The sequence below is a fragment of the Pogona vitticeps genome, chromosome Z (genome assembly GCF_051106095.1).
Source record: "Pogona vitticeps strain Pit_001003342236 chromosome Z, PviZW2.1, whole genome shotgun sequence".
NCBI classification, from domain to species: domain Eukaryota; kingdom Metazoa; phylum Chordata; class Lepidosauria; order Squamata; family Agamidae; genus Pogona; species Pogona vitticeps.
The window spans coordinates 2,718,804-2,741,944 of NC_135799.1; the positions used below are offsets into that span (position 1 = coordinate 2,718,804).

The window sequence follows — 23,141 nt, forward strand, 5'->3', positions numbered from 1 at the left end:
AGGGGCAGAGACAGGCACAACGAGGGGGGGCAAAGGGGTGGCTGCCCAGCAGAGGCTGATTTTCTTGTCCTGGGCTATTGGGGGGGGGTTTAAGAAACCGCTTCTCCTGGAGCAAAGGAGAAGAAGGGATTCCCCCTCTCGCTTTTTTCTGTGCCCTTCCTTCCCACCTTTTCTTGCTCTCGTTCTTCCAGAGCAGCAGGAGGAGAAAGAAAGTGGGGGAAGGCGGTCTGAGATGCACCCAGGAGACCTTCCCGGGCTCTGTTGCTCTGCTCTGGGGCAGGGAGGCTGAAGCCTATCGCAGCCAGGAGAAGCGGCGGCCCCCCAGCTCGCCCTACCCGCCGCCGCCTGCCCCTCTGCTCTGCCGGGACTGAACCTGGAGGCACAGTTGGGGAGGGGCTGAGCGAGCAGCCAGGGAGGTGCAGAAGTGTTGGAGGCCGGGGCGAGCGAGGCAAACATCTGACCCCCACCAATCCACCACCTCAGCTGCTGCCACCCCGCTTCCCCCCACACCACCTTCCTTCATTCCTCCTTTCTGCAAAGAGGCCAAACAGGTGCGCTCAGGCGCTCGCATCTCCTCCCCATCTCGTTCAGATATGTGGCAGTCTCTGCAGAGACCTTGACCACCACCCCCAGCATCCCCACTTTTATTGCCCCTTCTCGGCAAGAAGAGCGTCCGTGGGGCTGCAGCTTCATGGAGGGGGGGCGGTGCGTGCGTGGACAGCTGAGCGAAAAAGTTAACTGCTCTGCAAAGGACTTGGATGGAGGTGGGAAACTGAGGGGGTGGGGGTGGCGGCGGCCATGTCCGTGTGTGGTGTGCACGTTGCTTCCAGGCGAGAGGAGGAGAAAAAACGAGAGGGAAGGGGGAGGCAGTCTGCCATGCACTCAGGAGTCCTTCCCGGGCTCTGCTGCTCTGGTCTGGGGCAGGGAGGCTGAAGCCTCGGCTGGCTCGCCTCGGCTGGCTCTGATCCTTCATTTTATTGCAGCCAGGAGAAGCGGCCACCGCCAGCTCACACTATCCGATGCCAACACCTCCCCCACTGCTCTGCCAGGACCTTGTCTGTGCAAATGGTGGAGCACCCCTCCCAGGGGCCGCTCCACCACGCGCTCTGGAGCTCGCGCGCAGGCGCAGATGGGTGGAACGGGGGTGAGTGCACGCAGGTGGGGTGGGTGGGTGGGAGGTCTGTCTCGCCGGCCCGGTCCAGCCCAGGCCACGGACCGGCACCGGGTCGCGGACCGGGGGTTGGGGACCCCTGCCCTAGGCCGTATGGTGCCATTTGGAGTGAAACAAAGACTGGAACATCAGTGCCATGCCTTGGGAGCATTTCTTATTATACAGAAGCAGTTTGACTCCCCTGCTTTGCCCCACAGGCATTTTTATAAGGACCCTCACCCTGTTCTTTGGTTTTGGCCGCGAAATCTCAGAACAGAATGCTACTGATCCAGCTGTCTTACAGGGATGGTAAGGCACAAGGAAGTGTGCTGTTTGTTAACAAGGAAATCCTTTTTAAAAAAGGAGCTAAAAAGATCACTCTAATTGGTTATAGTTGACTTCCACAAGAAGAAGCCAGAAATGACCCCAAAGCAAGAAAGCTAAGAGTACCTGACTAACGACTGCATTAGGAGTCAAACACCAGGGGTTTGTGACCAGAAACAGACCGTAGCTAGCCAGGGTGTTTGGCCTAGGTCTAGCCTTGTATTTTATGTGTGTCAACTATGAACCCACAAATAAAATTAAACATTTTTGCGTGGTGGGATGGAACCTAGTGTTTGTGGCTCGGAACAACTCATGACTAGTACTGATGTTTGGCATAATTTTGGAGCAGATATAAAACTGGGGGAGTGTTTAGTTTAGCAATAACAATAACAATTATCATCATCATCATCATCCTGATGATGTGATGTCAAGTAAATTCTGACATGGCAACCACTTTCAGGGCTTCCCAGGTAGAGAGTTGTGACAAACCCAGACCTACTGGGATCTGCCACACGTTAACTAAGCTGCCACCAACCATTCCCTATAAGAAGTCACACAGACCAGGGATGGATTTTCAACAAATAAAAGAATAAGGTTTATTTAAAACAACACACAGGGAAAATAAAATGATCAGGTGAATAAGATATAGTAACGTGGCTTACTCTCATTCATACATGCACACAGTTTGGTTCACACAGAACCCTTAACTTGAAGCACAGACCCTGAACCTATCAGTTCTGGCTAACCAACAGACACCCGAACCTATCAGGTTGGTACTCTGACACACAGTAGTACCCTGTCTGACACACAGACTCCCACACCAGCTTCTTCTTCCCAGCTGCTGCTTCGTCACATCCCAGCGTCTCTCACTTCACCACACAGGCTTCACATATATATACAGTACAGCCCCTCCTCCTGATGTCCCGCCTTCCATTCCCCATAGGATGGAACTTTCCCTCCAAACCCATGACAGACAGGTAACATCAGTGCTGTATGTAACACCTCCCCTCTTTATAAGTTGTTTTGTAGGGGGAAAGCTAAGGTGCTTTTCTCCAAAAAACAACCTGGATAAAACACACAAAACAGTTATACATACCATATCATACTTACTTAAACTTACATTCTAAGTTAACCATAGCAATTAGGCATTTAAACATTTACCATATACATTACATCAATTTACCTTTATTCATACAAACCAAATTCAAAAAACAGGTACATTTAACTTTTTGTCATCAATATATACACATAGTCCATGTTCTTTCGCCGTCTTCAATCTTCAGGTCTTCTTGACAAGGCGTCAGCAACACAGTTCACTGACCCTCTGACCACCTTCACTTCAAAGTCATAGTCTTGCAAGTTTAAAGCCCACCTCATAAGTTTGCTATTGTGGGTTTTCATTGTCTTTAACCATTGCAATGGTGAATGGTCAGTGCACAGAATAAAATGTCTTCCCCAGATGTAAGGCTTGGCCTTCTGGATCGCGTAGACTATGGCCAAACACTCCTTCTCCACGGTTGCCAAATGTCTCTCACCTTTTTGAAGTTTCCTACTCAGGTAGGACACTGGATGCTGGTCACCATTTTTATCCTCCTGGCAAAGAACTGCTCCTACCCCGCTGTTAGACGCATCGGTGTAGATGATGAACTCCCGGTCGAAGTCTGGAGCCCGCAGCACTGGATAGTTGATTAGCGCCTCCTTCAACCTCTGGAACGCTGCCTCACAGTCGCTGGTCCACGGGATGCGGTCATCAGCCGTCTTCCTCGTCAGATCGGTCAGCGGAGCCGCAATCTCGCTAAACCTCGGGATGAACTTTCTGTAGTAGCCCACCAACCCAAGAAATGATTTGACTTTTTTCTTGGTGTTGGGTCTGGGCCAATCACGAACAGCTTCTATTTTGGCCTCCAGGGGTTTTATCACTCCTCCCCCTACCATGTGACCCAAGTATTTTATTTCTGGGCTACCCAGCTGACACTTGCTGGCCTTTACTGTTAGCCCTGCTGCACTTAACCTCTGCAGCACTAACTCCAGGTGTATCAGGTGATCTTCCCAGGTATTACTGAAGATCCCTATGTCGTCAATGTAGGCCACTGTAAAGTCACTGAGCCCTGCCAAGGTCTGGTCCATCAGCCTTTGGAATGTGGCTGGTGCATTTCTGAGACCAAAGCTCAGGACTCGAAACTCATAGAGACCAAAAGGGCTGCAAAAGGCAGTCTTTTCTTGATCCCTGGGATCAATTCTTAATTGCCAATATCCCTTTACCAGGTCCAATGATGAGATGAACCGACAACCCCCTATGGTTTCAATCAGGTTGTCTAGCCTGGGCATTGGGTAGGCATCAGGAGTGGTTACACGGTTTAATTTCCTGTAATCAACACAAAACCTAATGCTCCCATCAGGCTTGTCCACAAGGACTATCGGAGAGGACCAAGGACTAGAAGAGGGGACGATTATGTTCTCCCTAAGCATCTCGTCCAGCTCCTTCCGCACCTTGTCCCTATAGGGTCCCGTTACTCGGTATGGGGATACTGCTTGCGGGGTTGCATCCCCTGTGTGGATCCGATGCATCACTCCCTTCACTATCCCCGGCTTGTTGGAAAACACCTGTTGATATTTACTAAGCAGCATTTTTAGTTCTTGCTGCTGGTCTTGGGTGAGTGCAGGACTGATCTTTACCTCCTCTGGGTTGTATTTTACTTCCCCTCTACCCTCCCAGAAGGGTAATTCAGCTTCCTCACTCTCAGCTGCTTTTATCGCGAATAAAACCCTCTGTTCCCCTCTGTAGTAGGGTTTTAGGGCATTCACATGAACCACCCTCCTTGCTTGGTTCTCCTCCTGCTCTATTAGGTAGTTCAGGTCTGACATCTTGGAAATGACCCTATATGGTCCTGCCCATTTGAGCTGCAGTTTGTTCTCTCTGCAGGGCCTAAGCCAAAGCACTTCCTCCCCTGGGTCAAAGTGCCTCTCTCTAGCTTTGTGGTCATACCATGTTTTCTGTCTGACCTTCTGAGCTTGCAGGTTTTCTGCTGCCAGCTCTAGATTTCTCTTTAGGTCATTCATCAAGGTGTCTATGTATGTCACAACGTCTTGTGGGTCATCCTGGGTGATCTGCTCCCAATTTTGTTTGATCAAATCAAGGGGCCCTTTCACCCTTCTCCCAAATAAAAGTTCAAATGGACTGAACCCGGTACTGGCTTGTGGCACTGATCGATAAGCAAACAAAAGGGATTGCAGCTTCTGGTCCCAATTGTTTGGATTCTCTGCCAAGTAAGCCCTAATCATGCGCATTAGAGTCCCATTGAACTTCTCAGTTAACCCATTACTTTCAGGATGATAAGCAGTGGTTTCCTTGTGCTTAATTCCACAGATTTGCCATAAGCGTTTCATGAGCTTTGATGTGAACGATGCGCCCAAATCTGTGATTATTTCTGAGGCAAATCCCATCCTGGACATATACCCCACCAAGGCATCTGCCACTGTGTTAGTTTCAATGTTAGTCAAGGGTATGGCTTCAGGGTACCTCGTGGCATGGTCCACAATTGTGAGAATGAACCTGTTCCCCCTCTTTGTGGCCTTGGGCAAAGGTCCCACAATATCCACCCCTATGCATTTGAACGGAGTGTCAATCACAGGCAAAGGGCACAACGTTGCTTTGGTCCTATCGCGGCTATTCCCCTGCCTTTGACACACATCACATTGTTTACAGAACTCCCTGATCTGCTTCCCTATATCAGGCCAGTAAAAATTCTGTGTGATTCTCTGCTGTGTTTTGTTCACCCCTAAGTGTGCAGCAAACATGTCAGAGTGCCCCCTTTGTAAGATCATGGGGCGATACTTTTCAGGTACCACCAGCTGACTTCTGATCCCATCTCCCCCTTTTGAGATATTCCTCAGGGTCTCTCTATATAAAATCCCCTTTTTCTCCAGAAATCTCACTGGGGTTTCAGGTGTTAGCTGGGCGTCAGTCACCTGTTCAAAACACTTCTGGAGAGTGGCGTCTGCCTTTTGCTCTTGTCCAAATCTGCTGTCTGTGGTTAAGGTTTCCACCACAGCTTCTGAACTCCCCTCTGCTTCCGTCTCTGGCTCATCATTACCCCCTTGAACTGTCCCCGTGGTGGCTTGTGAGCGTGTAATCACTAGCACCCTTTTCACATGTTCAGCCAGGTCATTTCCCACGAGCACGGCTGCTGGCAGAGTCGATGAAATCGCTAGCCGCCAAACTCCCCTCCAGCCTTGAAAGTTGACAGGTACCTCCGCGACTGGGAAAGAGATTATCTGCCCCTCAATCCCTGCTACCTTTATGCTCTCATTCGGGATTATATATTCCCTAGGAATAATATCTGGATGGCACAGGGTTACCTGGGAACAAGTGTCCCGCAGCCCCCTATACTGACGGTCAAGTATTCCTACGTCCACCCCTGCTGTCTCAAACAACTGAGAATCTGTTCTCACCAGCAGGCAGCGCCTGACTTCTACAAGAGGACCATTTTCCTCAGCCTGATCAGCAGATGTAGCTGTTCCAGATTGAGTCGCCATGGCAACAGGCTCCCTCAGTGACAATGAGCCTTGCTCTTTCTGGACACAGAACACAGCTTTTGGCTTGGTTCCACTCGACTCCTGAGGCACAATTCCTTTTAGCTGCTTTAATTTCTCACACTCTGAGATTAGATGACCCTTTCCCTGACAGAAATAACATTTTCTGGTGTATTTTGATTCTCTCTCATCTTGTTTTGGTTTTCCCTCCAAAATCTGAGGTCTTGGTTTCATGTCTGAGGGCTTCCCTTCACCATGGGCCCCTCCCCCTTGCTGGCTTTTCCCTGGTCCCTGAGAGTACTTGCTGTAGGTTTCTTTGGGTTTACCTACAGATTTCCCCTCACCCAAGGGCTTTCTTATTTGGGAAATAAAATCTGCGATCTCGGCTGCTTCTGCCACAGATTTTGGTTTCCTTTCCCTCACCTGGAATTTCAATTCCCCATGCAGGACTGAATAGAACTGTTCCAGCGCTATCAAATCTTTAAGCTGCTCATAGGTCTCTGTCCCCTCCTGAGATAGCCATTTCTCAAGCAGCCTCACCAATTGGGCCCCCACTTGGGTAAAAGTCTGCTCTGGTTTTTTGGTGATTGACCTAAATCTTTGTCTCAACTGTTCCGCATTTATCCCATGTCTGGCAAACACCAGTTTTTTAAACTCTGCAAAATCTTTCATCAGTTCCTCAGGCATCTCGGCATAAACCTCAGCCAGGCTACCACTGATTAAAGATCGCATGATGGTCATCTTCTCAGTTTCCTTCACTGAGAAGTCCACAAACGCTCTTTCCACTAAGGAAAAGAACACCTCAGGACAATCTCCCTTGTGGTACACAGGGAATTTCTTCAGGTCAGCTTTAGACAGTTGGCCTCCCTCAGAATCCCTATTGTTATTATTGTTCTGATTCATCAGTTCCAATTTTTTTAATTCAAACGCCATTTTCTCTCTCTGCAATTCCAATTCAATTCTCTGTCTCTCTAATCTTTCTTCTTTTTCCATTTCCCTCACCCTCAGTTCATGCTGTTGGGCTATGAGTATTTTTCTGAGTTCTGGGTTTTGCTCTCCTGTGCTGTCACCTTGCACTGAGCCAAATTCATCCTCAGAACCTTGGTCTACCTGGGGGTCTTTCACTTCACCCATTTCTGCCATCTGGCTTCGAGTCAAGGGCATAATCCCCCCTCAGAACAGGCTGCTTTAAAAAGTCAAGCCTCAAAATAAAACGACCACTTTTTTTTTTCCTTGCCTCAGAACCAGCCTTCTAGAGCTTGCTGCTGTTCCTTCAGCCCTAACTTGCAACAGTAGCGAGTCAGAGCCTACCCCCCTCTGCTGGGCCTCTCAGCAGGCAGGCTAAATCACTGTTACTATACACAATTTTGCCTCAGCTTTTTTCCCGCCAAAACCAGGCTGCCTCAGAGCACTCTAATCTAGTCTCCCCAGTTGGCACGTTCTTCCACTAGCGCACCTCCCCGTGAGGTACACCTAGAAGATTACCTACGCGCCTCAGATTGTCCCTGACTAGACCCCCCTTGCTCTGGGCACACTTGCCAAGGCTTTGCTGGACCGCTGGACAACTGGACCAGTCGTATCCCACACGCTGGACACCAATCAATGTGACAAACCCAGACCTACTGGGATCTGCCACACGTTAACTAAGCTGCCACCAACCATTCCCTATAAGAAGTCACACAGACCAGGGATGGATTTTCAACAAATAAAAGAATAAGGTTTATTTAAAACAACACACAGGGAAAATAAAATGATCAGGTGAATAAGATATAGTAACGTGGCTTACTCTCATTCATACATGCACACAGTTTGGTTCACACAGAACCCTTAACTTGAAGCACAGACCCTGAACCTATCAGTTCTGGCTAACCAACAGACACCCGAACCTATCAGGTTGGTACTCTGACACACAGTAGTACCCTGTCTGACACACAGACTCCCACACCAGCTTCTTCTTCCCAGCTGCTGCTTCGTCACATCCCAGCGTCTCTCACTTCACCACACAGCCTTCACATATATATACAGTACAGCCCCTCCTCCTGATGTCCCGCCTTCCATTCCCCATAGGATGGAACTTTCCCTCCAAACCCATGACAGACAGGTAACATCAGTGCTGTATGTAACACCTCCCCTCTTTATAAGTTGTTTTGTAGGGGGAAAGCTAAGGTGCTTTTCTCCAAAAAACAACCTGGATAAAACACACAAAACAGTTATACATACCATATCATACTTACTTAAACTTACATTCTAAGTTAACCATAGCAATTAGGCATTTAAACATTTACCATATACATTACATCAATTTACCTTTATTCATACAAACCAAATTCAAAAAACAGGTACATTTAACTTTTTGTCATCAATATATACACATAGTCCATGTTCTTTCGCCGTCTTCAATCTTCAGGTCTTCTTGACAAGGCGTCAGCAACACAGTTCACTGACCCTCTGACCACCTTCACTTCAAAGTCATAGTCTTGCAAGTTTAAAGCCCACCTCATAAGTTTGCTATTGTGGGTTTTCATTGTCTTTAACCATTGCAATGGTGAATGGTCAGTGCACAGAATAACAATTATCATCATCATCATCATCCTGATGATGTGATGTCAAGTAAATTCTGACATGGCAACCACTTTCAGGGCTTCCCAGGTAGAGAGTACTCAGAGGTGGTTCACCATTCTCTTCTTCTTCCGGGGGCAGGTCTGGCTCTACTCGCAGGAGGCCCAGTGGCGAATCAGTCTCCCAACCTCTGGCTTCACAGCCAGATACCTTAACCTAAATTGAGCCGCCCGGCCAGCACGTGTTTTAAAACAAGTATAATTATAATTACATGGCGCCAAGTTGATTCCAACCTACCACGACCCTTTCCAGGGTTCTCCTAGCACAAAGTCCCCCTAAGCCCTTCTTCTGTCTAGAGGACATTTTGGGAGCATGTGGCTTGGCCAAGACAACAGATGGTGGCTGTTTTCACAGTGGAAAACTGCACCATCTTTGCTCTGACTCCCTGAGCCATCCAGTCACCTTTATACAAGGACTGGTGTTAATATCTGATAGTCTGTTAACATGCAGAAAGCTGAGGAAGACTATTAAAATCCTTGACCAGTCGCATTATTATTTGCATAAGAGCTCTCTTAAAGCAGTCCTTGGGGTTGGGAGAGAACCCAAAAGATTCATTGGCATTACAAAAATTTCCGGAGGGAGAGCTATGTTTATCTGTTGCAGCAAAAACCAACAGGGTTTCAAGTGGCGCCTTAAGGAAGAACTGTTTCTATTTGACATAAATTTTGGGGTGGAGCGTATCTCTTCAGATACAAAGGAGGAAAGCCTCCGCAGACAGGCATATATTGTAGGTCTCTCTGCTCAGGTCTTACTCCAAAGATATACCCAAAGATTTTCATTGCAATTCCTTCTCTGTTTTTCCTCCTGCTTTCTAGAACATTAGGAGCGATTCCAGCCCTATTGTTAAGCATAGGAAGGTGACCCTTTGTAGCAAAAGGTGTCAGATATCATGAAAGGGAAATAAGAAGGGACAGCAAAAAACAACAACAAAAAACAACCCCATGTTTGTCATTCGTGTATCATTGAGAGAGGAGGGCAGTGTCTGTGGAACTTTCCGTCTCAGGTTTCAGTATAACTTGGTTGTCTAGAAGTGTTTGTGCTCAAGTTACAACTGAGTTATAGCAATCCTTACAGGGCTTTTGAGGTAAGTGAGCTATTTGATTAATTAAAATACTTTTACCCCACCTTCTCTTTAAAAGCATCATTACAAGGCAATATTGAAGCTGAAAACAGTAATCATGCAAGTAATATAAAGGCTCAAACAAATAGCACACTGAGATGCAGTAAACAAGAAGAGTTGGACAAGCCTCTGTCAGAACTGCTTTGATTTGGGTTCCTGCCTTGAGTAGGGGGTTGGACTGGATGGCCTTAGGGGGCCCCTTCCAGCTCCATGGTTTTATGATTTTATGGCTCGCTCAGTGATTCTGATCTAGAGACACTCCTGAAAGTTTTATTTCTCTCTAGACTTCTGGGACATTATCAGTCTTTGGACACGACACATGTTTTCCAACACTCTTTTCACACTCTTCAGGCATTGAAGCTGCCCCAGTTTGTAACATGAATGTTACCTGAGGCTGTTTAAGAAGGGGTCTCACATTAACAGCAGTGTGTGCTTGGAAAATAATGACATCTGGCAAACAGGTTTCATCCAGGAAGTTTGGATGTTTGTTCTTACCTTTACATTTTATATATATATTTTCCCCAACAGATTCTCCATCATGGGCAGTTCTCCAAGCTCTGGCAAGGAACATTCAAGCAACAGCCTGTGGCCATCAAAGCTTTTTCCCCTCTGGGCCATTGGCAATTTGAATCGGAGTGGGCTGTGCACAGCCTCCCGTTGATGAACCATGACAATGTGATACAGCTGGTGGCTGCTAGATGCGGAGGACCCAGCATGGAACAAGGTGGTCTCCTGGTGCTGACGCTGTACCCATTGGTGAGCTCTGTGCACAGCAGTAGTAGCTGAGATGATTCGGGTTGTGTACAAATGGTCCCTTGTGCATACACCAGGCAAACATTTGCCTGTATCTATGTGTTGCATATCTTTTTTACAGACACAAGCACAGCACGACCTGGGATATTGTCCAGTTGCAGCAGCAAACTGGTGTCCCTTGTTGCAGTGGCTCATTAACTAGTAATGTGCTGCTGCAATTTATGCCACTGTATTTAAACCAGTGTTTCACTAACCAGTAAGTTTCTGTCTTATCTATATTTTTACATCCCCTCAGTTTTTCCACGTAAGCTACAAAAATTTTGAGTCTGCATAAGAAAGTGTAACCCTGTTGGCTTCTTAATTTGGCATTTTTTTCCTAAAAACAATGGGCATGTTTCTAGCTCTTATGACTATTGAAAAATAGGTGGAAGGATGCAGACACTGCCTGGTGTGATTTCAGAGGCAGGAGGGAGGATGAGATGGGATATGTCTGTGCTCTGGTGGGGGGTATTCACATGTGCCAGTCCACATGTGAATGATGCATGGGTGAGAACACATAACCGTGCTAGTTTGAGTATACCTGTGGCCTATTCTGAGTTGAATAGCATTGCCTTTGCAGGGGTCATTGCGAAATTTCCTCGGCCAGCATGTTTGTTCCTGGGACATCACTATTCGGCTAGGATCATCCCTTGCCAGGGGCCTTGCTTTCTTACATGGGGAGCAGTGGAAGGAAGGTAGGAGGCAACAGGTGTTGAGCATGTCCTTTGCTGCCCTGGAACTTTATTTATGTATTCATTCAGTGGTTTGTTTGTTCAATGTTTATACCACTCTGCTAGTGGTATGCTACTACTCTGGGAGGTTTACAAATGAGATACATAAAATGTAGAAGCCTCAACACACATACCCCAGTCCATAGGTAATCTAAAAAGAACCCCAAAGAAAGCCCCCATGGTGATGATGCTTACAACACAAAATCAAAATACAGTAGGATCTCTATATCCATGGCAGATCAATTCCATAGCTCCTCCCTCAAATGCCAAAAACCATGGATAATAATGAATGCTGTACATACTGTAGCGTGGTCTGTGGAGATATACATACCCACCCCCACACTCACACACGTATGCACACAAATAGTATGCAGTACAGTACCTGCATGGTAAAATCAACTCTGCCTGGTTATCAGGCAGAGTAATTTTATTGCTGCTATTGTCAAAGAATTTTAAATCGCTCATGATCTACAATGAATCACTGAGAGACAGACCATGTCACTTGGACCTCCTTTGTGCCTAGTCCTGCACTACACAGAGTCAAAACTATTTCCCAGGTTCAGGGGAGCAAACATATTAATCTGTTGCAGCACAAATGACAGAATTAAGTTTTAGCTTAAAGTCTGACACAGTTTATACTGGCATAAGCTTTGAACACAGTTCATCCGATGGTTGAAGTCTTGTGGGACCTTAAAGGCACACATCTTATGACAGCATAAAATCTTATGGACTACCACGGTTTGTCAGATGCAAAAAATATATTACATCAGTTGGCAGATTATTGTGCATGTCCCTGTATAGCTGAGGGGTTGCTAATGATGGGATCAGAGGAAACCAGAAGGCAAAGAGGGATGATTACTTTAATAGAAGCTATTAAGAAATAGTTGTTAGTGGTAATACAGACATTCATTGATGAGCTGATTAATGCATGGGGTATGACAGCAAGCCTTTCGGGGGGGGCAATCAAGCTACAGGGGTAGATTTGAACCTCTCGATGGATTCTTGTTCAAACCACTGCATTTCCTGTGGCTTGAATAGGAACAGAAGCTTTTTCTCTTACTGTGTCACTCAGATACTTGACATGCGGGAATGAGTGTGCCACCTAACTGCTCTTTGTTAATGGCCACCACTAAGGTAATTCACCCTATTGGCGCTTTTTGCATTTCAGTACCCTTTCGCTCCACTGATTAGAACCCTCCAGCTACACCCACTCCCCTGCATGTGCCTCATAATCCGCTGGTCAGGTATGGCATGCCAGTGTGGTATGAGGGGAGGGCTAAGGAGAACTGGGTTCAAATCCCTACTTTGCCATGGAAATTCACGCAAGGGTGGCAATCCTCAACTAAGCTTTGAACACCTCATATAGTAGCTCAAAAACCCTGTGAGAGACACCATACAAGGGGAGCAACTTGATGGCCCATCTCAACAATAGAAGTTAGATTACAGCAACATCTGGAGGGCTGCAAGTTCTTTTCTCCTTGTTTGCTCCTGCTGGCAGCTTTGGGGGAAAATAAGACCTTTTCTTTCTCTTCTTTCTTTTCTTTTCTTTTCTTTTCTTTTCTTTCTTTCTTTCTTTTTCTTTCTTTCTTTGTTTCTTTCTTTTTTCTTTTCTTTCTTTCTTTCTTTCTTTCTTTCTTTCTTTCTTTCTTTCTTTCTTTCTTTCTTTCTTTCCTTTCTTTCTTTCTTTCTTTCTTTCTTTTCTTTCTTTCTTTCTTTCTTTTCTTTCTTTCTTTCTTTCTTTCTTTCTTTTCTTTCTTTCTTTTCTTTCTTTCTTTCTTTCTTTTTCTTTCTTTCTTTCTTTCTTTCTTTTTTTCTTTTCTTTCTTTCTTTCTTTCTTTCTTTCTTTCTTTTCTTTCTTTTCTTTCTTTCTTTCTTTCTTTTCTTTCTTTCTTTCTTTCTTTCTTTCTTTCTTTCTTTCTTTCTTTCTTTTCTTTCTTTTTCTTTCTTTCTTTCTTTCTTTTCTTTCTTTCTTTTCTTTCTTTTCTTTCTTTCTTTCTTTTCTTTCTTTCTTTCTTTTCTTTCTTTCTTTCTTTCTTTCTTTCTTTCTTTTCTTTCTTTCTTTCTTTCTTTCTTTCTTTCTTTCTTTCTTTCCGCCTTTCTGCCTTTCTTTCTTTCTTTCTGCCTTTCTTTTCTTTCTCCTTCAAAAGGACCGAAGGCAGCTGATCCTTTCCCCTTTGCTTGCTCAAGTCTGTGGCCTTGGACATTTTGCACACAAAGCATGGATTCTGCCCCTGAGCAACATGCCCCCTTCTTCCTTTTCCTCTGCCTCCCTAGTGCTCATCGTATTGTTAAGATTATGTGGGAGCTTAAGCAGCTGATCTCTAATGAGCTTGGCTGCTAGTGCTCTGTTCTTTCTTCTAGGTCTGCATAAGCCTGGCGTGGCCCACCAAGACCTGAGCAGCCAGAATGTGCTTGTACGGGAAGACGGGACCTCTGTCATTGGTGACTTTGGCCTTGCTGTGACTTTGACGGAGAGCCTGAAGCACTGGAGGGAGGATCCTGCACAGCACATTGTTCGCACGGTATCTATGGGGTGCAGAAGAACAAGGGACACCTAGAGGAGGAGGAGGAGCACCAAGAGATGTGAGAGAGATTCCAAATGGGCAAAGGACAGCCCGTCAGATATTCCTGGATTGCAGCTTCCTAGCCAGTATAGTTGGTGGTGAGAAATGCTAGGAGGTGCCCTTCAACGACATCTGGAAGGTCACACCCCAGTTTATTTATTTAGAATAATTTATGGATTGCCTTTAAACAATGCATGCTTTGTGTATAGCAATAAAACAAAACATACACTCAAAATAGTAAATAACATAATATCTGGGAGTTGTAACTGAAAAGAATAACTTTCCCCACCTCTGTTCTGACTGTTGGTAGAGCTGACTCTGCCCGCTTCCAGGAAAACACACCTAGGATTAAAAACAAAAACAAAAAACACCAACCAATTGGCCAAAATCAATTGATTTAAGTTACAGGAAAGAAGATGCTGACTAAACATTAGGGGAAAAAATCCTGACCCAAACCAAGGAATTCAAATGATATGAGAGGAGATTCAGACTAAACATTAGGAAGAACTTCTTCCTGGCAAGCACTGTTTAATCCTGGAATGGATTCGGGTTGGAAGAGTGAGGACTCTCCTTTGCTGAATGTTTTTGAGACAGAGATGCTTTAGGTGTGGATTTCTTCTGTGGGCAGGGGGTTGGACTGGTTGACCCTTGGGTCTCTTTCAACTCTGTCATTCTATGATTCTGTGAAATTGTAAAAACTCTTCCGATGCAGGGTCAAGGGTCAAAGACTTTGAACACAGACCAGTCTTTGCTGTTCTAGTAGCTATGATTTCACAATGAGCAGTTCCCTTTGAAATGATGTATTGGGCTTTTGTTATCAGGAGCCAAAGAGGCAGCTCGTATTTGGAAAAGTTTCTCTTTTAACAATGGCTCCCACAATTCCAAAGAGGGCCAGGCTGGCTAGAGGATGATGTGAGCTGCAGCCCAGGAAGGAAACAGGTGTAAGCTGTAACCATATAAGAGCTTCTCGATACTGCACTGAACCTCTGAATTTAGGTTGGCCCTGGACAAAGCAACTGCATTTTGCCTGTAAGCAGTTCCAAGCAGGAAATCTGTAAATGCAACACTCGTTATTCACTCATGTTTTCTCTAGGCTGAGCCCCCACACTACGTAGCTCCTGAAATTCTGGATGGGAACCTGAACCTCAAAGACTTGGGTACGGCATTGAGGCAGGCAGATGTCTACTCTTTGGCGCTGGTGCTGTGGGAAATGTTCATGCGATGTTCAGCACTCTTCCCAGGTAAGCAAGGAAAGAAGAAGGAGCCATCGCAATCCCTACAGTTCATCCACACACACCCAGAATCAGCATCCCGCTCCTCCCAGTGTATGCTTTCCCTTGACAAGAGTAAGGCTCGCCAATCATGATATAGGCAATTTTCAGGAATGAGGATTTGAGTCACAGGACTTGCTGTCAAATCAGACTTAAGTCACACTGGTGACTTGGCTAGGGTCTCACCCCCCCACCCCCAATAACTTGGCCTTGACTTGCGACTTGGAGCTTACTCCTGCCTTTCTTCTAGCTTGTTTTAAAAAGGGACTCAGGCTTGAGACTTGGTACCAAAGACTTGGACTTGGGACTCAGATCCAAAGACTTGCCAACATCCCTGGTAATTTTATTATTTCTTCTGTAGAGCTCAAGCAGCTTATGAAGAGGAATAGAGCCGGAAGACACTACAGAGAGGAATGATTCCCCCATCCCTGTTGCTTATATATTAAATGTTTTATTTTTAAATTTGGGAGACCTAATCACATCGCGCCCATGTCCTCAGTGGTTTTACTCTAATTTATTGATTCAGCATCACAGATCAAAGCAACATTAAACAAAAGTTACAAAGACACTCCACATGAAAAAGTTTCACGTTGACGATCACTTATCATTAAGACCTTCATTTTATGATATAAGGTCTGGAATCCAGATGCAGATCTGGCACAGTAGCTCAGAGATTAATTATTTATGCTTTAGGTCCAGGATGGGAGAACTCTTGCCCCCCCCCCATCCACAGGTATTCCTTTGAGAGAAAGCTGGGTTGCTTGTCCACAGTAGCGGAGGATAAGGCCAGAGTCAAAGGCTGGTGTGTCAAAAGCCAGACCTGGGACAATGGAAGAAGCCATTCATATACAGACACATAGAAATCAATCTCTCTCTCCACCCCCCCCCTCTCTCACACACACACACACACACACACGCACAAACACACACACACACACACACACACACACACACACACACACACACACACACACACACACACACACAAAATCTTCAGGACTGATCAGCTGTTTCCCCAGCGAGCACCACGGGAGGAACTGAAGAGGGAAGAAGGACTTACCTCCTCCCCATTCACTTTCTCCTCAGGCCACACTGTGCTGTTCAGCTCAGGAGGGAGGAAAATAAGGCTCCAAGAGGGACAGGGACTCTGGCCTTCTACCTCTTGCTCTGCAGCCGTTTCCCAGTGTTAGCTGAGCAACCTGGGATCAAGAGGTGATGAGATGGGGGGGCTACACCTCTCCCCCCCTGCAGTTTCAAACTCATCTCTGCTGCTCATCAGATTAGCAGGAAAAGGAGCTCCTCTCCCACTAATTGTCTTCTCTGCCCCCTTGTCCACCATGCTGCTGCTCGGGTGAGCCCTTTGCCATGATTGTGAGGGACAAGCAAGGCTGCCGAGAGGACAGACCCCGGCTGGAGGGGCCCATATACCCAATGGAGGCTGGGGGTGGTGATGGTGGCTTCAGTACCTTCATTTAAAAAAAATATGGATCAAGGTGGCCTCTCCATATGTTGGAAGCCTTTTATCCATCTTAGCATAGCTAATATTACAGGTTTGGGGCGGTGGAGGCTAAAAACAAGCACATTTATGGGGGATTGTCTGAGAAACATTTTTAGTGGACGTCTATCACCTCAAAAGGGAAGAAATAAGCTGATTTTTCTTTGTCAATAACAACAACAGCAGCAACAGCAGCAGCAGCAGCAAAGCTCTCAATAAATGGCCCCAAATGGTCCAAAAAAATCTGTATCCTACCTATCTGCAAATACTGTATGTCAGGATTAGAGATGGGGTTATTCGTATAGGAATACTCCCCTCTCTAGTCAGGATGCACAAAGGGTGGCAGTAAAGGCCCCATGTGCACATTACATGTAAAAAGGTTACATAGAACGGCTATTCTTGGAAGAACAGCTATTCTTCCAAGCCCACCCTTAGGACAAAGTGTGCCCTCTTGAACACCCCCTCCTGCCTTCTGCTTCAAAGCTGGGATCCAGGGGTGGCGCTCCTGCTGCTTCTCCATTCTCTCGCAGCCCCTTGTGGCCCCACAGGAAACCCTATTCCTGGCCTCAGAAACCCAGCGGGTTCGGCTTGTGGCTCTACAGAGGCCTGAAGTGGGAAGAGCAGGAGAACAAGCCACACAAAGGGTAGCATTGCACCGTTTTGTGTGTGTGTGTGTGTGTGTGTGTGTGTGTGTTGTTGTGTATTTTCAGTGCATAAAGCACTTGGTATGGTTGTCTCTAAGTAAAATACAGTACCTGCCAGCTGGGTTTTATCTTTAAAATGGCATCAAGCTAGAAATTGAAGAAAAAAGAAACATTCTTTAAAGATATGGAATGGAAGTTCCTCTGGGCAGGAGGCTCATTTTTGCAGTTAATGCAAAAAATGACCTGTAGAATTCCAGGATGTGGGGACTTCAATAGACCTCTTTTGTTTGTTGCCAGAAATCACTGAAGTAGTGCAATCCACAAACAGGAACATCAGCTTTATCCCAGTGCTGCCAGTGTGGCCTGACTCTCTTGTACATATGATTTATCAACATAATTTAATTTAATGGAGCTGATATAGGACACACACACACACACACACACCCTGATGTTGTGGCACACTGTGGCCTGGATGGTGTCACTGTTTGCTCCAGAGGTAAGCAGCAGGGGTGGAGGTAGTGGCTTGGAAACGCTCCCACCTTGCTGCAGAAGGCTGTGCGCCCACCTCTAGGGTTCCTCTTCTCTGGTTGAAGTCATGGTTTTCAGAGCATTAGCCATGTTAATCTATTCCAGCCACAGCAAAAGCCAAAGTACTGCAACCCACCACGAAGACTAGCTGCTCTCTTTCGGTGTTCATTTCTGTAGATCACTGATGTGGCCCCACTGCCTTGACACCTGTTCTGAGACCTGCTCTTCCGGGGATCTCGTGAGCAGTGGGCAGCTTGGAAAGAGCTGTTTCAATGTCCCACAATGACATCGGCAAACATTAGGTTGAGCATATTGAAGTAGTGAAGGTGCTGCCAACTGAAAATGGGGCATGGCAGCTTTCAGGCAGTGGATATATGGGGCAAAAGAACACACGCACGCACGCACGCACGCACGCACGCACGCACCCTTTTTAATCTCTTGTGTTTTTGCTTTCCTAGAGGGTGCCACCCCTGAGTTCCAGCTGGCCTATGAAGCAGAACTGGGCAGCAGCCCTACACACAATGAATTGTGGAGCCTAGCTGTTGAGAAAAGGCAGAGGCCCGCTATTCCTACAGCTTGGAAAAGTTTTGGGCAGGTGAACCCTATGCTCGCTTATCTCAACATTACTTCTGTTTTGAGAAATATGTATAGGATTGTAATGTTACTTCACCATCTCTAGGATCTTTTGCCATCAGGAAGGACCTTGTTGGCAGCTCATAATTCACAATATTTTAAAATTTACTTGGCCTTAATCCAGCCAGCTCATTAATGAATGAGTTGGTTGGGGAGCTCAGTGGTTTAGGTAAAGCCAGAGGTCAGGGGTTCAATTCCCCACTGTGGGGCCCTGGGTGAAGAACCAGACTATGTGGCCTTGGCCAAACTACACAGCCCCAGGGCGACCCACAGAAGAAGGGAAGAGCAAACCGCTTCTAAGTACTCTCCACGTGTAAAGCTCTGAAAAGGGTCATCATAGCTCTCAATTGGCTTCATGACACATCATCATCATTATTTATTAATCAATTGTATTTTTCAGATGTTAAATTATTAAAACAAAAGAGCAATGCATCATAAGAAACCCTCCCCACACAATTAATACAAAAAAAAGAGAACAGTACAATATCACAGCAGAATAAGAAACACAAGTATAACTAAATCTAGAGGCACACTGGACTACATTACACATCAGATAGATTTATATATGACTATACTTCTACATTAAAATAAAACAGCCAAACTAAAAATAGCGGCAGGAAGCTGTGACTTTGAGCAGAAAATCTCTGCTTGCAGCTCTTTTTTAAGAAATGAGGTGAGACTGTTTCAATTTATGTGAACATAAAATGTAGCTTGGTCCCCAATTTCAGCTGAAGATGCCTTAATGTGGATTTGAATTTCTGAGGTTTCAAAAGGAAAAGTACACTTTATTTTCAATGTTACAAAATGTATAATTATTTTACATTATATATTCTAAAGGCAAAGATGCATCTGTTTCGTACCTATCTTTCTCCTCACAACAACACTATGGAGTAGAATAGTATGACTGGGTTCAGATCCAACACCCCAGGTCTTTGAGTTCTCCCCACACACACACCCCCACACAGAGATGATGAGGCTTCTTCTGATTTAACAATAAACATTTTTATTCAAAAAAGAGGGGGGGGATTGCTTCTCCACCGCCTCAAAGGCTTCATCGTAACAGGTGAAGAAACTAGACTCCATATCTGGAATGGCTGAAGCATCTATTCTGGACCTAACGTCTGACCGCAGGAAACGTCTCCTAGTCAGGCCAGGGATGCAGTTGTGGATGCTGGCAGGTGCACAGGATTGCACAACATGGGTGATGAGCCCACTCCCCTTCCATCATTCCCTCCTTTGGAATAACCCCCCTCTTGTCCTTCCTGGGACATCTCTCTTTCTTCCTGGGTTCAGCTGCTTTCCATGTCTTCTCCCCATTACTGTACCTTGAACCCAGGCCCTTTCCTTGGCGGCTCTCTCCAACCACCTTTGTTCTTGTCTTTCCCTTCCCCCCCAGTAAGTGGAGCTTGAGTGGAGTTCTCCTATTTTCTATCTTTTCGGCCTCTCTCTTTGTTAGAGTGAAGGTGGCCCATTTCCCAGTCCACGGGTCCTCTAGGACCCCCTGGGCATATCTGTTCCCCTTTCCTTCCTCCAACTGCTCCCTTTATCTCTCTCCTCTCCTTTTATACCTCACCTCTTTCCTGCCCTTTCTCTTCCTCTACCTGTTTCTCTTTCCCAGGTTTTCTCTAATCCCTCCTCTTTCTCTCCTGTTGGCTCCTCCTTTCCCATAAAGTCTTTCCCCTCTATTTCCCAGCTCCCAGGTGAGGTTTCTCTGTCCAGTCTTTCATCTCATTCTGGGCTTTGAGCACAACAAGGTAGAGAGTCCAGTCCCCAGTCATACATCATTTGCAGAGCTCATTGTCTCATGCCCCTCAGCAGGTAGAGAGTAGAGGAGGGTGGCTCACCTGTGGGAAGGCTGTCAGTCTTGCCACCCTTCTTACAGAAAGACTGACAGAGAGCACCTGACCCACGGTCACTCGACGCGATTTATGGCTCAGTTGAGATATGGGCCCAAATCTCTTGAGCCCTAGTCTAACCCTCTGACTACTAGACCACACTACCTGCAGTTCACCCCACCACCTGCAACTGGAAGTGATATTCTCCCTGAGGGAAAATGTTGGTACTTGATTCTGCTCCTTGCATGAAAGGTCTTTAGCCTCCGCAGCCATACAACCCAACCTTCACCTATTTTTTGTTCTCTTCCGCTATGCTATATATATGTTACAGAGAGCCAGTCTTTAGAAAAGGGAATTCCTTAAGTGCTGAGAGTATCTGAGTCTCACTGCAGGAACTTTTCACACCTCCCAAAGTTTTCCAGTTGGCTTGTGGTTTTTTTTTTCCATTTGGGCTTCAGGAGAAGACAAGCTTTGTCTGCAAGTTGACTGCTCAGTTACAAAGGTCTACTTGAACCTTGTGTCTTAAACATTCATGGATTTTAGCTTGCAATGACTAGCTATCTAGAACATGCCCTTTGGCCCTGGGTTGCCTAGCTTACACCCACTACTTGCTCATTCTGACCTATAGGTGTGGCAGGCAAGAGGTGCCTGCACTTGCTTTGCCTGCCATTCCGTTGATGAGCCCATTGTTGACCCTCCAGGGGCGAGGGGCAGAGACCCACAGTCACCATGGTGCTCACCACAGAGGTGAGGTTGAGAGTTGTATGTGTAGGACAGAGTGATGTAGCAGATGAGTTCCCCCCAAATCAAGATGTTGGAGAATCATTTAATTCTGTTAAACTAGCCAAGGTGTATCTGGCCACCCAGGATCCCCACCTCCTGGGAACTTCACGTTGTCTGCTGCTGACCAGTGTCTCCTTTGCCTTGCCTTGCTTTCCCTTAGGTTGCTTTTGGGTTGCAGGAGGTCCTAGAGGATTGCTGGGACCCTGACCCGGAGGCTCGCCTGCAAGCCCAGTGTGTCCTGGAAAGGTTGCAGGTGCTAGGAGCTGAGGACCTGCTGCAAGAAGACTGAAGGCTGAAGTCCATTCTGTGTTGGGCTTTTGCTTCCTTGGCTGAGCAGAGCTTTTTTCCCTTTTGCTGAGAACCAACACGGACCCCTTGCGGAAAAGTCCTCTCAGGAGCAGTTTGTTAGTTGGACCCTGCCTGGAACTCATCTTAATGACCAGGGTGTGGTTTTTTGTTTGCAGTGCTTTCTTTAAATACTGTCCATATAAGTCACATCGTGAACTCTGGCCGCTGAATCACCTTAATCTGCATGTTGCGTATAGGTTTCCACCATGCACCTTGCTCTTGCCCCTTGGATTAATCTCACTGCTTCCTGCAAGATAACTGATGCCTGGACAAGGCAGGACTGCATGTATTCTGTGGTTTGGGCAACAATACCAAGCTCACTCTCCTCTGAGTAAGTTTGATTGAACACAGTCGGCCATACCTGGGAATGGGTATGAATAAAGTCCTGCTGCTTAGAAGCAGAAGTTTGTTCTGGGAACAGAATTCACTCCCTTAAGAAGATCTGTTTTCTTTAAAGCAAAATGTGTGTCTGCTCAGTACGCTTGTGAAAGTAGGCTTGCAAATATGCATATAGTGTGTAGCAAAAGGAACACTGGAAGTTCCAAACAAGGCCACAGAAAGCTTTTGGCATTTGAGAAGACAGACAAAAATGGGATAAGAGACCGAAAAAAGAATAACAATAATAATAAAGAGGGCAGGGAGAAAGTAGACTGTATGGGACGGGGTGAAGGGTACTCTTTGCTGCTTCTGTCCCATGTGTGTGGCTTCCTATAATAATAATACTAATAATACTAATAATACTAATAATACTAATAATACTAATACTAATAATACTAATAATACTAATACTAATACTAATACTAATACTAATACTAATACTAATACTAATACTAATACTAATAATAATAATAATAATAATAATAATAATAATAATAATAATTTATTGTCATTGTAAGTATATACACTGTATAACCATACAACGAAATTCACAGACACCCAGAGACCAGACACATGCACACACATAAAATTCCCAAAACACTCCCCACCCACTAAAAGTCCCCCACTAAAAATACAAACATCTACACTGCAGGCCAAGTAACACAGTCCAACTAATTATTCACTACTGGTGGTCTTTATGCTCATTAATAATTGCAATTATAGCTCTGGGATAAAAACTATTTAGAAAACGTTTGGTCCGAGTCTTAATTGTTCTATATCTTCTGCCAGACGGTAACAGTTCAAAAAAGTTATAAGCAGGATGCTGTGTGACTTCCTCAGACAGCGGGATGTGAAGATGTCATCCAGGGTTGGTAGCTGGAGCCCGATGATATTCTGGGCAATTTTAATGATTCTCTGTAGAGCTTTTTTGTCCGCTACAGAGCTACTCCCAAACCATGCCAGAATGCCATAGGTTAAGACACTCTCAATGGTGCTACAATAGTATGACAGAAGTAAATGCTGAGATAAATTTAACTTCCCGAGCATTCTCAGGAAATACAGCCTCTTCTGTGCCTTCTTCATTAGCATGTTGGCATTTATAGTCCATGAGAGGTCCTCTGAGATGTAAGTACCCAGAAATTTAAAACTACCAACTCTCTCCACTCCCTCACCGTTTATGTACAGTGGTAAATGTACATTTCTCTTCCTCCGAAAATCAATTCTGAGTTCTTTAGTTTTTTTGATGTTTGTTTGTTTGTTTATTTATTTATTTATTTATTTATACCCCGCCCATCTGGTCTAAAAGACCACTCTAGGCGGCTTCCAATATAGTAAAAACAGTGAAATAATATAAAAAACACAGACAATTACATAAATCATATTGTAATAAACA

General features: G+C 45.6%; 1 protein-coding gene across 10 annotated transcripts in view; it reads left to right on the top strand.

Annotated features, from left to right (window-relative positions):
- LOC110070403 (anti-Muellerian hormone type-2 receptor-like) overlaps positions 1–22,497 on the top strand; it is a 48,252-nt gene extending 25,755 nt beyond the window's left edge. For 8 of the 10 annotated variants that reach the window (XM_072984820.2, XM_078382607.1, XM_072984821.2 and 5 more), the window contains 6 exons: positions 10,275–10,502; positions 11,119–11,233; positions 13,631–13,791; positions 14,927–15,074; positions 18,230–18,366; positions 21,183–22,497. In XM_072984820.2, the coding sequence (XP_072840921.2) occupies positions 10,275–10,502; positions 11,119–11,233; positions 13,631–13,791; positions 14,927–15,074; positions 18,230–18,366; positions 21,183–21,311 (918 nt within the window). In that variant the 3' untranslated portion in view covers positions 21,312–22,497. Of the gene's footprint in view, positions 1–10,274; positions 10,503–11,118; positions 11,234–13,630; positions 13,792–14,926; positions 15,075–15,465; positions 15,581–18,229; positions 18,367–21,182 lie in introns of those variants that run through there. The other 2 variants (XM_072984824.2, XM_072984823.2) reach the window with 2 other exon arrangements.
- The last annotated feature ends 644 nt before the right edge of the window (positions 22,498–23,141 follow it).